The sequence below is a fragment of the Dermacentor variabilis genome, chromosome 4, assembly GCF_050947875.1.
Source record: "Dermacentor variabilis isolate Ectoservices chromosome 4, ASM5094787v1, whole genome shotgun sequence".
Lineage (NCBI taxonomy): Eukaryota > Metazoa > Arthropoda > Arachnida > Ixodida > Ixodidae > Dermacentor > Dermacentor variabilis.
Window position 1 is genome coordinate 47,692,928 of NC_134571.1, and position 17,385 is coordinate 47,710,312.

Below are 17,385 nucleotides of genomic sequence, written 5' to 3' on the forward strand. Positions count from 1 at the left end.
GTCTGTCTTGTGCGAAGACAGATTGCAAATGAAGCGATGCGTAGCGCGACTACTTCGCTAATCAGGAGATCGCGAGAGGCAACGCGTGGATGACGCGTGACCGCGATTCACAGCAGCCGCCGCAAACAGACCTCCCCTCACGCAGCGCTTTGTTTCAATATACGGTATGAGTTGACGCGCTTCCGCATGCCACCAGTGAACAGCCGACGTCGCGCGACTCTGACGCCATCCCGTAGCAGTCGTTGCCGTAGAGCCCGCCTTGCACGCCGCTACGCCTTTCTTCTCACGCTTTCGCCATGCCCTATTTCTCCGCTTTCTTCCTCGCGCTCTCTTCGCTATCGCCGTCTTTCATGCCCCACTGCGCTTCGCCTTCACTATTTCATCTTTGACTATGCTCGTTCGCTCGGTTGCGCCGACGCTCAACGCAGAAATGGGCTCCTAAAGCCCAGACCTTACGTACACTTGCGGACGCGCGCGAGCTCGCGTCTACGCGCCCTGCGCCTGCCGCGCCTCGCGAGGAATGGTGGTTTGCATCCACAAAGATGCACTTCCATGCGCACGACAGCACGCGTTCACTGCATATAATTTCTTACAGTTCACTAGAAGGTACTCCGGCGCAGCAGTCGTTGACCCACCGTGGCAATGATGGAAAGTACACGGTTTTTTTCTGCTCTTCGTGCTTGTGGATTCAGGCGTTGTTGTGGCTTTGCTCATGGCGCTTTATATGCCTTCATTGTCGTAAATTTCAGAGAAATCTATATTCTTCGAAGTACAGAAGACGCTGTACTAATTGCAACGATTGAGTATGGGGTTGAGCTTGTTGAGGTGGCCAAATCAAAACGCGCCAAGCGCCTGAAGGCATTGGCACGCCCGCGATGAATTCATAGGGGCGTTTGACATCGCTTGTCGATGCATGCGTCCGTGGCGTAATGGTCTCAATATGAGGTTTCTGTGAAAGAGGTCCTGTGTTCGAATCCTTCCGTCGGACAATTTTAATAATGTTTACTCAATTACTTATGACGCAGTAAATCGTTGAAAACGAGTTTATGAAGTGACGGAGCCACTTCAAGCGAGAGGGACAAAGTTTGGGCAAATCCACGCAGTCCCCATAATTTCCATGCTGGGTCAACCGCGCCCATTGCAGCCCCCGTAGACACTAGCGTCTGAGTTCACTCTAGTAATTCTTGTATGAAACCCTATGGTTCACGGGGCTCACTCATACACGCCTTGGAAGACGCCACCTCGTACTCTGTTATTGACAGTGTTCAAAATGCCTCGATATCTGTAAATGTAACTGTTGTATATTTAGATCTGTTAGATAAGCACAAAAAGGAAAGATTAAGAACTTTTTTGCATGATATAAATCTGCTTCACTGAGAGTTAGGGCATCGCTCCGTAGCTAAGTAGCCAGGTACGCAGGACACCAGGCAGCTGAAACGAGCGACAACAGAGAGCAGCTGTTCTACGAGATCGCACCGCGTTTCTACGCGTACGAGCCGTGTCGCACCGTCTGCGCATGCGTGGGCGCACGGGTGCGAATGTTTTGGTAAGTTCCCGTTCTCCGTCCGTTGTAATTATTTTTATCTTTGCAATGCTTATTTATACCTCATGTATTAGTAACCTGCCCAATCTTCATTCATGGTCCATTTCCCACAGCTTAGCGCTACGAGAGCCGTTGATGGCGGCAAGTGTTAAAATGCCGGTCCGTTTGCGTTCGCCATCGATGTAAACAGTCATGTGCCGGTCGCAACTAGAGTTTGGTAGCACGACGAAAGAAAATATACCCTTAAAGGAAGACCGATGCCTTGATAAGATGGCAAAATGGCGAGTATAAATCTTAGTGTTCGCCTTACACAGCTGCGCAGTGGAAAACAGGTAATTCCCATGGGATACGAAAGACTTCCTTATGAGCGGCTTCTTTACTAATGTTAGAACTTCAAGACCATAGCAAAGCATCGTCGGAAATGTACAATGCTCAGCGATGGAAACGCAATAACCGGAGCGCGTGGATGCCACCGTCTTTTTCTTTCTTTTTCTGTTGCGCCACAGGTAAGATCTACGTGATCGCTGTGGGAACAAATACTGTCACAACGCGTCACAAAGGTTCTCGCTTTCACTGTATACTCCGATGCACCATCTCGGCACCCCGAGCGCTTACAGTCGGCACAAAAAGGGCCAGCGACCATGCCCTTCGAGGCCCCGATGAAAAAAAAAACGATTAAAGTGAATGCCCGACCAGCTTCAGTCATGTTCGTGCATCCAAAAACGCAACATGTTTGATCAGATCTGGTTTCACGAGGTACTTAGGCAAAGCAAAAAAAAAAAAAAAAAAAGAAATGACCGACCGTTCCTCTACCGGAAATGGGAGTAAGCGAAGCTTGAGCAGCGTGCACCTGACCTTCGTCACGGTTAAGTAACCCACAGGTAACGGTGCCGGATTGCTTCGGCCTCCCGCTGCCTCAACTCGGCATCTTCTCCTCATTGCTGTCGGATTGCCCGGGCTCGGGCGGCTCTAACGGCTGGGTCGGCGAGCAGACGGTGAGACGTTTCACGGGCGAGTTCTCGCTGCCGCTCGTCGAGTGCTGCCCGTTCCTCGGGGGAATGCACAACGCGTGGCCGTCCCATTCGTTTTCCGAGACTGAACTGATGATGATGATTGTGATCTAAAGAAAGGAAAGACGCTTGATTCTGCAACCCGTGAGGGAGCACGGCGAAGCGTCGTCACGGGAGAGGGAGTGGGAAGTGAAAGATGATAGAGAAAGAGGAAACGAAGCCAGTGGGGGCAGCCCGCGCGAATCCCTTTTCTTCTCTTTCCTTCCCCAGCTGAAGCTAAAGGGCTTTGATTTGTTGCGCGCGTGGCTTGAGTGCGCGCCTCTGCGGCTGGAATCCTTGCTAATGACTCAGGCTCCGGCGCCGGTGCAGCTGTAAACTCATCAAACCGCCCTTTTCCGCAGCAGCTCTGCTCTGGGGTCAACTGGGTTTTTGTGTGACCACGACAACGCCACGTGTGAGTATACAAGCTTCGCTTGAAACGACGGAGCATATTCAATCAACGTGGCTGTCGGCACCACCTGCTGAGTCTGGCCCGGCCGTCACGTGCCATTACATTCGTGGCGCCACCGCATGAAGGCGCCACCGGTTCATCCTCATCCCGCGCCCAGTGCCTATACAAATGAAACATGACGGCGATAACGACGAAGGGGAAGATGCCGGCCGCACTCCCACGAAATTTCGCTTTAATGCCCTAAAGGGGAAAAAAAACTTGATGGGAGCGCCACACGACAATTTCGAAGCCTTGTTACCAAAATGTGTAAAGAAAGGCTTACGGGAAATAGGCCCTCCCGGTGGTGTAGCCTAGTGAAAAGCAGCGGTTTGCTGTAAATGCCCTTCGCGATGTTTTAGTGAAGACAAAATTTATTTACTGCCTACAAATGAGACTTGTGTGTTGTCTTCTACATTGTGGTCTTTTTATAACGAGCTGATGTCGCGGTGGTTGTGTCCCTATGAGTTAATTCTTACTAAAATACTTGTGTGGACTCCGCCACTCATGTGCGACGAGCGACCATTGCATAGTTACTTGACTGTGCTCTCGATGCTGGTGCCCGTAGATAAGAATATCTTCGTGCGCTTGTGTTTGGGGGCTTATCGTGCATTTTTTATATAATTCCTTGTTTCTTTCCTTTTTTGACTTTTTTCGTTTTTATATTTTTTGAGCAAATAATTTGGTATTTCGAGATAACCGGCTCCGACGTAGCCTACTTTACCATGCTTTCTGTTCTAAAAAGAAAAAAAAAACTTAATACGAAAATAAAAACAAGAAAACGCTAATATATAGCTGCTCCTCGCGTCGCGGAGCATGTGTAGAGAGTGGCGTGGGCGTCACTAATACGACGAATCAAACAATGCCTTAAAACTTCCCGCAACCATGTGTTGATATGTGTAGGAACAGCTTTTGAAGGGTCCACACGCACTCTGCAGGGGTCCAAAAGGGAGCGAGGAGTGGCCATAGAGGAGGTTGCCATGCAGAGGCTATATCTGCCTGACGTCATGCTCTGTTCTAGCCCGTTTCCTTCCGCTGTGTAAGTACGCTTAACATTTACAATGCTCTATAAATTTTAAATCGCTTCGTTTATAAGAGCGTTTTTTGCTTTTGTTTTTCCGTCACTTTCTATGTGCGATACCGTCGGGGTTCGCATTACTACTAGAGTAATTTTTTACCTTATTCCATAGAGGTGTGCGATATTGTTGTTCACATTATAGCTATGAGAGTTTCTTTGCAATGTCGCAGTGTTATTTTGACTTGTATGGGATAACGTAACGGTACGTTGTATGTACCACCTGTTCAAGAGCCAAGGAGTAGCGAGCGACGGATTAGTGCAATAACCTTCTTTTGTAGCGTCAATAAATTAAAAAAAAAGATTAAGACAGCCAGATGTGCACCTCTTACTTACGGCAGATGAAGTGAACGGGTCCCTTCATGACCCCTTTCAGCACCGCTTTGGCGGTGGTCGCGAGGGCGTTTTCTGGTCCTCTCTGGAAGCTGAAGTCGACGCCGAATGCTCCGCGACCCACGTAGTCCATGGTTAATCTTTGGTATATGTGGTACACATTCACTTCACGACCTCTGTCGGCGTGCTCTCCGACAATATCCAGGAATATGTCCGCGCCATTCTTCAGACTTGTCATCATCTGCCGAAACGTAGGAAACATTTACTTAGTTGACATTCTTAGGGCACCTCACACAGTTCTTCGTCATTATTCGTAGGTCTGTCTGTCTGTCTGTCTGTCTGTCTGTCTGTCTGTCTGTCTGTCTGTCTGTCTGTCTGTCTGTCTGTCTGTCTGTCTGTCTGTGTCTGTCTGTCTGTCTGTCTGTCTGTCTGTCTGTGTCTGTCTGTCTGTCTGTCTGTCTGTCTGTCTGTCTGTCTGTCTGTCTGTCTGTCTGTCTGTCTGTCTGTCTGTCTGTCTGTCTGTGTTTGCATCCAGCTGTTTTACCGCCTACCTGAGTCACTGGTTAGCCCATGGTTAAATTGGCGGCGCAAAAGGGCTGCTTTGCCAAGAACAGGGTTCGAAACCAACCATCGCACCAACTTGGGTCACTCAGTATGCGGCAATGTGTACGTACGTGCCGTTCTTGAACGAACCTCTTTCACACCGACATGGGTTACTCTAGATGTGGAGATGGGTAGGTACAGTTGTTCGAAGGAACTCTTTTACACCGACTTGGAGCACTGGAAATGGGCCAATAGGTCTGTGCTGTTCTTCAACGAATTTTTTCGGTGCCAACTTGGGTCACTGGGTAGGTGCCAGTAGGTGTCTGCCGCTCTTCAAAGAACGTCTATGGCGCCGACTTACGTAACTAGGTATATGCCACTGGGAATGCCCCGATCTACTATGACCAAAAAGATCGCTTAAGGTTGTCCGATGCTGAGCGGAATCAGACCCATGTCACAAGGGTTCCTCAAGGACAGCAACCCGACGCTTTAGGATGTTGCACGACTAGTGCACTTGGTATGCGCTGCTTTTCAATAAACGTCTGTCACGCCATTTCACTTTACCGAGCTGCGCCATGAATGCACCGTTTATGCACCGCTCTTTGGTGAAACTCTCGCCGACTTGTTTCACTGTGTATGTACCACCGGGTGTGCGGCAAGTGGGGGAATAAAAGTCAGCGTTCGCAGGCACCGGCAGGCCGCGCTTCTCGTCTCGGAAGTCATGCACGGACTTCTCGACAGCGCCACTAGATGGCGCAGCGTTTAAAGAAAGAAGCGCGAGAGGGGAACCCGGCTGCCGCGTGACGTGTTTCTTAAGCCGAACTACACGCACGCTTGCTGGCGCGCGAAAGCTCTCACCCCCGCGACTCACGCATGCACAGCTGGTGCAGGACACATCGTACGCGTCGAAGCGCGGCGCGAGCACCGATACCTTCTTCAGACAAATATCGGTGCCTGGGCTGCCTCACAAAAAGGACGAAACCATGTCTGCCAAACCGGAAACAATGAACGAAGTGGGTGCACTCTAGCGTGCGTCTTGTACGTTAAAACCGCCATTCTTCGCGAGGCGCGCCAAACGCAAGTCGTGCTGGCGCGAGCTTTCGCGCGCCGGCAAGCGCGCGTGTGGTTTTTCCTTTAGCGTCCACACGCACCGGCGTGCCATGCATTTCGTAGGCCACACGCAGGCTTCGCGACGGCTGCGCTAGATGGCGTTGTGTGTTTTTAGGGACGAGCGAATGTGGAGTTACGCTGCATTACATGCCTCATATGTAACTCGTTTCGACGGTGGTAGTACGTTGTGTGGCCATATTGATTGAAGGCCAAACGCATTACCGTCAACAGTAATTTTTTTTCTTGCGACACAGGAAACACAATGCGCTCGGCAAGAGCGATAAAAAATGGTAGGCGAATGCAACGCGCGAACCTAACAAGGAGGCAACTGCTTTCTGTTAATTAACGAATTAAATATCACGCCACGTTCTTTAGTGTGAGATCATTAATGACGTCATTGCTTCCCTTCCTACTTCCGGGTTTCCAGAAATTTCGCCAAAGTCGTGCTCACGTGGCGGATCCCTTAAGTTTACGATCATGTGCTTTGGTGTGCAGTAATCAGTGATTTCTGAATGATTCTAATTATTACAGACACATCTGTGACTCAACTTGTAACTAAACTTATGATCTGATATTATATCTATAATGAAACCCATGCATTTTGTTCTGTACTATTTTTTGCTATATTTTTCTTATTTATTTTGAGTTTCCTCCCCGGTTGTCTCAGGAGGTGAGTGGAAGTGCTGCGCAAGGAACAAGAGTGTGACCCGATGCTCGTGCCATTAATAACGCCTTGTTCTGTTGGTGGTAACCCGAACACACATCATGGTAACTTGTGGTACTCCCCCTGATAGAAGGAGAATGACGTGTTTCTTAGTAATCATTCAGGCTCATGAGGAACAGTTTGTTGTTAACATTGTTCGGGAAGCACTATACTAAATGTGTAGCCAGCAATGAGCGACGGTTCCTGCAGCCTATATATTCAACGCGGAACGACTTCAGAATGTGTGTTGAAAATTGCCCCAGTATTATCTGACGCTATTAACACGCTTGTGTCGGGTGATTTTAAGTACAGGCCACTCTAGGTCCTCTCTAGGGTTTCCAAAATACCTGAGCACATCGTTACCGATAGCATAGCTCGTTTCTTTGGAAAGCACCAACCAATAACCTCCGCTCAATATAATTTTCAAAGGAGAAAGTCTGCAGAGCTAGCGTTGGCGAATATCAAAAACAAAATTGTGCGAATCCTTGAAAGCAAATTAACTACGTTTTGCGCGAAGGGGAGCGCTAAAGTTGTACGGAAGAAAATAAGAGCGCATGAAGAGGAAGGGTGCTCCTTCCCGTTCACGTACTCTTATTTCCTTCTGTACAACATAAGCAACTCTAAACAGTTAATTGAACAGTTAACTTTTTCAGGTTATGTACTTGAATTTTTCTCCAAGTTGTGCGTTCCCTGTCTGCCCGAATTATTTAGTGCTAAATTGTTGTGTGCTTATGTAAAGGGGGCCGAGACCACGTCAGGCCTCTTTTCCTTTTTTGCATCGGCCTTCTCTTAGACTATGTCTGGGGAAAGATAAAAAAAGCCCCGACCATGCATTGATACTGTTATAAATTTCGTTTAGTCGAAATCACGTCTTACCTGCTTTAGCTTTGCGGGGGTGAAACCGGGTGCTAAAGATCGTCGTACGTTTCTCCACTGGGTGCCTTCGGCGTAGACGATAGCGTTGCGCAAAAGGGGATGGCTTTGCTCCATCACCAATCCTCTCTTATAAAAAAAAAAGAAACTCACATTGACTTTAACAGCCAGTACACAATTACTACGGCTTAGTTGCAAGTAAAACACAGCAGGACTGATCAAAATAAGTGGCTCGATCCCTATGGTATAGGCCTATGGGTCGAATGTGCCCCAATTCTTACCTTCGTGATATAATTGACGAATAATTTTCAGATAGAGGTAGGCATTTTAAACGTTGCTACCCGTACAAGGTAGTCGTCAGCGCAACGCGCGCGCAGAAATCGGGCAGCACCTTGCTTGAGGCGGTTCTTTCCTTAATTATTTATTTATGAGATTTAACGCCCCAAAACTGCACAGTGGCGTATGAAGGACACCATAGTCAGCGGCTCCGGATGAGCATTGGCTACCTGGGGTTCATTAACGTGCACCAAAAGCTCAGTACACGAGTGTTTCTGCATTCAGCCCCATCGGAACTCGGCCACCGCGGCCGGGATTCGAACCTGCTACCTCGTGCTCCGCAGCACAACGCCACAGCCAATGCGCCACACGGCGCTGTTATCATTGAGTTCCTGAGCTACGAATGATACTTTTTTCTACTGGACATGCTGATTCGTGTATTTTCTTGTGTGGCTGGTGCTAACGCTGTTTCTAAATTGTTCGTCATAGTAGACTTACCCCTCGATCCGTGAAGTTTTGGAAGTTGCGAACCAAAATGTATTCCAAGAAGTCCAAGTCTTTTGTCACAATAAAAGGCACATCTCCATCGTAAAACCTGCAAATGGTAAGAAGATGTTTCACCTGTTCTGGAAGGATGTAAAATGATAACGAGTGCTTCCATTCAGAACTGGTTAGTAAGTTCATTTTAGGACTTCTATGGTAACGTCTTGTATTGGTTTCTGAGGGTGCCTTTGCAAGCGTGACACGGGAGCAAAAGAAAAAAAAACAATGTTATGGCTGCTTGACGTTGTATTCTTCTAAAGCAACGTCTATGCACAGTGTATTTGCTCTTGAACACCATTACCTTAGTGAACATCATTCCAAACGAAGCCTTCATGTCTTTTCAAAATGCAATTTGCGATATTACTATGACGGAATCATGGAACGCATGTTGAAATTCAGAACTATGACTTCGGCTTAATTAAATTATATTGTGGTAACTCGGGTTTAGCGCTTTCGATTTTTACTTTCTTTAAATACGGCGTACTTCTTTTTCTGATTTTCATGCCTACCAAAAATTCCTTCTATTTCGCAAAATACAATTTTTCCGGATGAACTTTCACCGGCGTCTTTTCGGTAGATATTTCCTTGGCGTGGAGCTTACCGTTTCTTTCTTTTTTTTTCAGTAGGTATCCGGTTCATTAATTTTATTGAAGCTGAAACGTGCAGTTTACCTACGGATCTTGTTCATCGTCACTGTGGCTGAATACAACACACAGGCTAACAAAGTTTGCGACAAGTAGTCTAGTAAGGGCATAGAGCTATATACCGCGATATGACTGTGCAGGAATTAAGACTGAGTGTATTTGATATTCAAACACGAATAGGGAATGAGACTTCACTCGTAACATTATGCGGGCACAGGGATCTAATAATTAATGTAAAAAAATAGTGATTGGTGAGATGCGATCACGCGTTACCGTCACTGAACTCGGCAAGTAACGTAATCCATTACTGTGGCCGCGCCAATACAGCAAGTTTTTTCTTTTTTTCATCCTTTTCTCTCTCTCCCCAGTCGCATCCCTTTGCCCTCCCCCCCCCCCCCCGAGTATACAGGGTAGCCAACCGGAGATAATCTGTGGTTAACCTCCCTGTCTTTGCTTTTCTCTCTCTCTCTCTCTCTGCAAGGGCCCAGGCCAGGGCTCCGCGGACCTTTATGCATACCCTCACACTACTCCTGCCTTATGGCTTTTGTCGCTTTGGTAGGAAAAACGCACGTAATTGCGAAAATACGTAAGCAGTACTCAGGGATTGCTCGGACGGCAGAGCTGGCGCGTTGTTTTGACCTCGTCAGGCTCTTGTGTTGGAACGAATGTATAGGTTTACCTGTTACGTCGCTAATAAATTTCCTTTCACTGACCATTCTGCATCGAAATAAAAAAATTCAACGAAAAAATTCAACCTTCAACCTATTTTTCGGTTTAAACTGCAAATCCTAAACTTTACCCATAACATAGCATGTCTTATACGTTTTTCTGGTCCGCACGCACACACACACATTCGTGCAAACAAAGACGCTTATCGAACTGCTAATTTGCGTATGTTGATCTTACCCAAAAGTGTCGCCGTACTTTGCGAGCCACTTCTCAAGAACCTTGTGGTGATGCTGTCAGAAACATAAGACGAAATTGAGACAACGCAGATAGTGACGCTCTTTGTCTTTATGCCGGCAGCCCTTGCCTATACGTTGTGAGTTCGTCATCACCTTGATCGTCCGCCGACAGCGATGGTGAGCAACTTATATTTGTAGCATGCGGTTTTTAGTGCTGGCGTGTTATAGTTATCTTAGATAATTAAAAGAGCGCAAAGAGGTGCACTCGCAACCGTGCAAACACAACGGACAACGACACACGTACGTTCCCCGCACACAGCGTTCACTTTTATAGTTTATTAATTTCATTGTACTGAGCCCACCATGCTGCATTCGCCTATAGAGGTCCTGGGTTAAGGCATCGCTGGCAACATGTTGCTTTGTAAAGAACGGCAAAACAAACGCGCTTTTAGCACAAAACACTCCAAACTTCGTTAGATCTTTTGTCATTCATACATTTTCTTTGGATATTTGTGTTTCAGTCGTCCTCTCTGCTTTCTTCACTCTCTTGGGACTTAGCAATTTTTGCAGCCTTGGTCCACAAGAAACTGCTTGCAGTAAACTCGCCGATTAAGTACAGGGAGGGTACCTTTTTCTTTTTTCTCTTTCCTTTGTTATTCTGCCCGCAGACGGCTTCTGTCTAAGCTAATGGCGGACCCTCAGGCTGCCACTAAGATATGTTTCGTTCGCTGTTTTCGGAAGCAGCTTATGTTCTATTTCTTTCAAGAGCGCCACGTTGGCTACAGTCGGCATCATGGAGGGAGAAAAAAACTGAGGAGAGGCTCTCACGTCCCTCTTTGCGAAGCTCAGTGACTCCGGAAGGTGACATTACTCCGCCATCTTGCCGGTGCAGATTCTCCTCTCTTGTTTAGATTTCTCGCCCTCGGCGCGCAACCACGCCGAGCTGCATGGGCGCGCGCGCGCTGTATAGTGATCCGACCAACGGGTCCAGTCGCGGCGTATACCATCGCGATACCGTTCCCTAAGTCGCTGTGACTATTGTGCTCCAGCGTTGAATGGAGAGTTCTTAATGAACTCCGCAAGTCCGTCTGTGAGGCGCCTGCTACTTCTGCCGGCTTTTCTGATAATAAATCTATGCATTGTCACTACACTGCAAGAATGCACAGGCGATTATCGGCAGCACACTTTACGCTCATCACGATCTATGACTAGCCCATCTGCAGTTTATGAGAACAAACGCGTATGTTGGTCGTGGCTCTATAGGAATCGTTTTGCTCTATCAAACAAGTTTCGGGCCGCCGCCTACCGCGCATATGTGACGAGCCACAGCGCGCCGACGAAGAGGCCGGCAGAGGAGAACGTCGTTACGTGCTTAAGTGCATTGACTACAGCCTAAAATATATTGTTCTCACGGTAAGTGAAGCCTCACGGAAACGAGGTTCTCTGGTAGCTTCCGCGTGGTGCCGAACACTCATAGCGGCCCTACGGTCGACCATCAGCCATTTGCTGTTCGCGCAGGCGTACGTTCTTCTGTCTAGCCTTGTTCACTCTTGTGCCGCATCCGCCAACCTCCACTTCCGTGCGCCCCTCAAACACACAGATAAGCGGCAAGGAGGGTACGTCCCTTAATTACTCGAAGCAGCCGCTTCTTTTGTAGCAATCCACGTGGCTGTCTTACATGCCACAAATGCATCGTCCGCTGTTAAAAGCAGGAACACTACACAGCTGTCACTGGACTGTGAGGCGTTTATCGGACTTATTGTGAAGCAAACCGGTTTCAGTATGTAATACCACGTTAGCATGAATCCACCAAAGGCGGCAAATAGATTCCGAGATCCTCCTTCGTCCGTTGCGCGGTACGCAGTGTACGGCCTTGCATGCTCGCTAGATTCACGGTTTTTACTTCTACCAGTCCCATCTGGCAATAACAACAGTCGGGAGAGCCCAGTCTAGAAAACAAGCAGGAACAAAACGCGGAGGCTAAACGCAATCCTGTCTTTGCCACCGTACGAGACCTCCGGGGCAGCACACGCATGAGCACACACCAGCATAAATAACAAAACCGCCATTGCTCTCCGATAACATGGCTGAAACAGCAAAAATATACCATGCGCCTTCCTCCGCACTTTTCTCCTAGCGCGTGGTAGGGGCAGGGCCTCTCAGTTTTTTTCCTTCGTGCATGGTCGGCATGAAGAGATGCAGTAGGTGAGCAAAATGTGTTATGAGCACCAAAACTTACTAATTGTGCTGAATGAAAAAAGCGAGCTACTCGAGTTCAGAGATTCACATCGTTTTTCTATTATTGACACGTGTTTTGTTATCCTGTGGATTATCCGCGACACGTGTATGAGTGTTACACGGAGAAAGAGGTAGCCTCAATTCTTTTGTACCCAGCTCTGATGTAGCCTACCTTCCCGTTCACCACCAGTAATTAAACAAGCAAACAGACAACACCAGGAAATATTAACGTCACGCTGAAAGCCGCTTAGACGCATAGCTGCAGCGATAGTGGCTATTTTTGGTATAGCAAATGCAGTGAGCGTTGTTGTAATGTTACCTAACAACTCCTCACCGTTTCGTGATACTCCCGAATGTTTCCCCATAGCAGACTCGGTTCGGGGCCGGGTATTCCCAGAGCTTTGAAGTAAGCGAAATGCCTCTGTCGCCATCTGGAAACAAACAAAAAGAAAGATAGCAAATGACGTGCTTAGCGCAACAAGGGAGACGCAGTTTTTTTTTTCTTCTGCTTTTTATGAAGGCATCAATTTTAACACTATCGCTTTGAAAATGCCTTTTTAAAATTCTAATGCATGCGGCTTTGTGTTAAATCGTCGCGTCTGAGTCAAATTTTACATATTTGGACTCCCAAAGAGTTCAAAGCTAGGCAGTGGTTCACAGGAAGGTGGAAACGAAATGATTAACACTGGTAGATCAAGCAATGCCGCTGAAGCCAACGTTTTGACTCGGGTACTTGTTATCGTGAGAGAATTTGTCTTCGTCGCTAAGACAACTACTCTTGTCCAAACATGGGCTTTAGTGGCATCGCTTGTTCTATCCCCATTAAATGTGACAGATCATATGCGTGCCATACATGTTTGGTCCTGTTGCGTGCAGTGATGCGATGAGCAGTGGTTGAACAAAAGTTGTCCCCCACTGGTGCCAACGTTTCGACAAGGGTACCTGTCTTTTCAGAGAGCCCTGATGAAGGCAAGACCCACTTTCGAAAATCCTGGCTCCACGCACAACTTTTGTTTACCTTCTGTTGACAACTTCAACTTTCAACTCCTCATCTTCCTGTGAAGCTCTGTCTTGCTTGTAGTGTTGCAGTTATTTGTTATGTTTTGTCGTTACGTGTAGTTCCGTTGGTCATCTCCTTTACATTAGTGGGGATTGCTGTGACTATCTTCGCCATTTTTTTTTCAATGTTTTCACTTGTTTACGGTGTCACGGCGCTGTGGTGAGCATCGCTACTGAAGGAAGATGGAGTCGTGGTTGCGTGCTTGGCGATCGCGGGAGAGAACGAGCTAGCCATCTGCCTGTAAGGCAGTACGATAAGCCGCTCCGCCGACCGCTTACAACAGCATTGTTTATGCCTATGCATCTTTGGTGCTCGCTTCTGTGCCTTCCTTTAGCCATGTGTGGAACTTTGAATATGTTCGTGCTCTTAGGATGTTTGGGATGCATCTTTGGGGTTCTTGATGCGAAAGCGTCAAATGACCCATTGAACAGCAAAGCCGGCGTCTGTCTTCAGTAGGGGCAAAACGGCGCTTCATTTCCCATTGGCTGCGACACCACGTCACAAGCTCGCCTCGACGGAGCGAAGCGGGCGAAAATGAACGCCTGCTGCAGCGCTGGCGCACCCGGTCTGCTCCGTAAAATGGGAGAGGGCATCGACGCCATGTCGACCTCGCTCTCGGAATCCTGTGTTTGCTGTGCGTTGCTTCCCGCGCAGGCTGTCACCTGCGTTCTAAATGCGACTCGGTAAGACCAAACGGACCAAGCTTCTCAGCGGGGTCACTCGCGCTCGAGGCGTTCATAACTCTTTGGATTACTCAGCGGCGTTCAGTTGGACATTAATGCTTTCGCAATCACAGACCTGAATTGGTGCTTATGTGTGCTCGGATGTTTTGTGCTTTCATTTTGTTTTAATTGCCCTGTGACAAGGATTATCTGGCACCACATATAGGTGCCAGCCTCCACTTTCATATTTACGTAATCATAAACAAACGAACAAACAAACAAACGAAAAAAACTCGTCGTAGTGCCTTCATGTTTCCACACCATGTTTCGCGCTGCATCAAAAGTGTCCCTGATGACTCAGCAACAAGCCCCCATCGCTAACCTTGTGAACACTAGAGCGCTGTTCTATATCGCAGGATGCGTCATCGTCGTGCTGCTGTCATTTGATTTTGGTGACAAGGAGTGACGGAAACAGCTGTCTATAGCAAAGGTGCTACTCCTAGTATACGCCGAAAGCCTGCAACGTCGCGACACATTTGCAGGCGTGGTGCGTTCCTTTGGCAGTTCAAACAAGAAAAGAAAGAAGAATCCAAACAATCAACATCTCCACTAAAGTTTGTTCGCGTTCGAAATTCTTGCCATACAAATTCTTTGTGCGTCAGAATTGTCAAACTGTCAGAATTCTTTGTTACAGGTCCCGAACAACTGAGTTCTTTTCCCTCCAAATCGTACATGCTACAGGATGGCAGGAATAGATGTATATTGCTTACGGCAGTGCGACCCAAAGTGGCAAGAACGAGTGGTTATGGTGTGAAGACACCAGAAAATCAAGGTCCTGTTTCGAAAAAGGAACCAAGTTAACGGCGAACTGGTCGAGGCATGTCATATACATAAAAACTATGCTTCCTGTGTGAACCAAACATCTTTCACCTTGCGCTGCACCGAAGTAGAATCATGAGTGGCATGATTTGCCGATGCTCTTGATAATGGAATATAACATTCTGTTGTGAGCTAGTGCCAGTGTTGTCTTGGCACTTGTCCTTCGTTCGTTTCCAAGCTGTTTGATTTCAAGGACGCCTATGGTATTTATGCAATCCTATTTTCATCAATAAATTATTTCTTGCTTCGTCAAGCAGACGTACGACTGAATGCATGCATGTCATCTTATCTTCATGACAACAGTTTCAGTTTGAGTGCAAGATTATTTAGCATTTATTTATTTTTTCACGCAAATATCACTGTTCATGCAAATATGACAGCTCGTTGACTGTCTGACCCTGCCAAATAATGAGACGTTGTTTTTCTTTCTCGCAAGCAACTGGGTAATTTTTACTCTTGTTCGTCTTTTTCCGTCCCGATTTATAAGTCGTGTTGTATTTATCACGAGGGCCCGTATTCATAAAATGTTCTTACGCTAAAACTGCATATTCTAGTAAATCGTGATGCTAGACATATCGTTAGCGAATGTGGCCAGCCAATGGTAACGAGCACTTACGAACTAACGGCCTTGGTAATTCTGCCTCAGTGTCTCTATTTCCTTTTTGTAACAGCGTCGTTCCGGATTACATTTAATAGAGGGTTATATATCAGCCGAGACAACTGAAGCCTGAGCTCTATCGTTAAGGCGCAAACAGGACGAAGCATAAAGAAAAAGCCCACCGGAACTCTTTAGCTTATACATGGTAAGCGAACGCTTCTAAAAGATTATTCTACAATTAACAACTAATTAAAATTTGGTTGCGAGTGTTAAATCAATGATTACCTTGCATTGAGTGCTTCGCTCTTGCTTGTATCGATTCATTCTAATCACGCTGAGCTTGCGAAAACGGAGACAACGCAGGTGGTATGCCGTAATTACAATAAGAAAATATACTCTACACAGTATATCTGACAATCGTACATTGCGAGGACACAAGCCTGACCCTTTTCGCAGTGCTTAGAAGGCACCGCTGGTCGTCCCTGATAAATATCGTTGTATGAAAAAAGTTACCGACAATCACGTTTTTGTGTCAATTATATCAACCATAATGATGACATTTTACTTGTCATTTCAGCTGTGCATTTCTGGTTTAATTTCAGTGTAGCCAGCCGGACTGGCTCTTACAGTGTTTATCCTTTTTTGGCTTAGTCCACTTGACGGGAAATCTTCAACAAAACTCGTCGTCGCTAAGAAATCTCATTGTTCTGTAAATGCCTCTTGCAGGGCATACATTTCCTTATTAAAACCAGAGGATGGCACAGAAATCCGTACAGCAGTACAAGAGTCACAGGTAGTCCCTAACCGGTCCATATACAGTCTTTGCCAAAAATGTGATGCCGTCATGTGAGCATCTCTAAATCGTCTGGTCACGTATTGGAACTGCTATCGAATTTTCGCTGCTCTAAAGCTCCAGTGATATAAACGGACACTGTATTTACCTCGACGTTAAGCTTCGCTGTGCCATAACTGCTGCTGTATGAGCCCCTCTACGGGAGCCACTGACAGATCTCGTAAGCCACAGCGGGGCAAGTTTCCTCGTCAATCGAAACTTCTAAACTTTTCACAAACACAGTACGTTTTATTTATTTATTTGTACATGCTGCTGTGCGAAAGCGCTATAACAGGAGTGTATTAACAAAGGAAAATTATGTGCAGAAAAGTACGATACAATGATGAGGGTGATGTGCTAGGACCATTCATCTTGGATGGCAGATACAGAACTTTGGGGTCAGCTTGAGCGAATAGACCGAGGTAAGGAATTCCAATCTTCTATGGAACGTGGGGAAAACACGGAACTTAAGCATATTAATGCCTGCAAAGTAGGGCATGTCAAAGTTCGCATGTCTTCTCGTCGATAAATCTGGCGCGAGGTTAGTATAGTTGTTTTTCGAAGATCTAATGGAAGAATTGACGATGCTGTGCAAAAAATCTAACGACGCTATGCGGCGACGTGAATAGAGTGAAGTTGAAGTTGTCAAATAATAGTGCAGCGTAGCGTAAGAATAAAGATCTCACCTGAAAATCGCCAGCACGAAGACGCCGATCAAGGCGAGCGCGCCGACCAAGAAGAGCATCGCGGCAACCAAGGCCTTCAAAGAACGGGCGGTGTTTACAAACCGCGCGCACTAGGCACCCATCTACGGGGAAACGAACGAGTCTATCGCGATCTCGCGGGGCTGGCGGTCGGCATGGGAGAGAGTAGTCATGAACGGCCTTGCCTCAGCACTCTCTCCGGCGCGCCGTTAGGGAGAGTACCCACGTGCCGAGGGGAGAGCTAGCTTACCGTATCGCCGCGTTTTCACCGCACGGAAAGCTGCAAGGCCGAAACTCTTCATGCACAACCATCAAGACCTGGGGCCTGGTCCTGAGATCCAGAACCTGAATATCATGTGAACTGCGC

At 47.2% G+C, this 17,385-nt stretch overlaps 2 protein-coding genes across 3 annotated transcripts in view; one reads left to right on the forward strand and one right to left on the reverse strand.

Moving 5' to 3' along the window:
• The window catches only part of LOC142579071 (uncharacterized), a 35,732-nt gene extending 31,194 nt beyond the window's left edge, over positions 1–4,538 (forward strand). Inside the window, exon 5 of the mRNA XM_075688909.1 lies at positions 3,979–4,538. Within this exon, the coding sequence (XP_075545024.1) occupies positions 3,979–4,043 (65 nt within the window). The 3' untranslated portion in view covers positions 4,044–4,538. The remainder of the gene's footprint in view (positions 1–3,978) is intronic.
• The window catches only part of LOC142579068 (cytochrome P450 3A14-like), a 32,785-nt gene extending 15,647 nt beyond the window's left edge, over positions 1–17,138 (reverse strand). Inside the window, exons 1-6 of one of the 2 annotated variants that reach the window (XM_075688903.1) lie at positions 17,001–17,137; positions 12,618–12,714; positions 10,047–10,099; positions 8,452–8,548; positions 7,681–7,806; positions 4,452–4,689 (exon numbers count right to left, since the gene is read on the reverse strand). In XM_075688903.1, the coding sequence (XP_075545018.1) occupies positions 4,452–4,689; positions 7,681–7,806; positions 8,452–8,548; positions 10,047–10,099; positions 12,618–12,714; positions 17,001–17,059 (670 nt within the window). In that variant the 5' untranslated portion in view covers positions 17,060–17,137. Of the gene's footprint in view, positions 1–4,451; positions 4,690–7,680; positions 7,807–8,451; positions 8,549–10,046; positions 10,100–12,617; positions 12,715–17,000 lie in introns of both variants that reach the window. The other variant, XM_075688904.1, reaches the window with a different exon arrangement.
• Between the last annotated feature and the right edge of the window lie 247 nt (positions 17,139–17,385).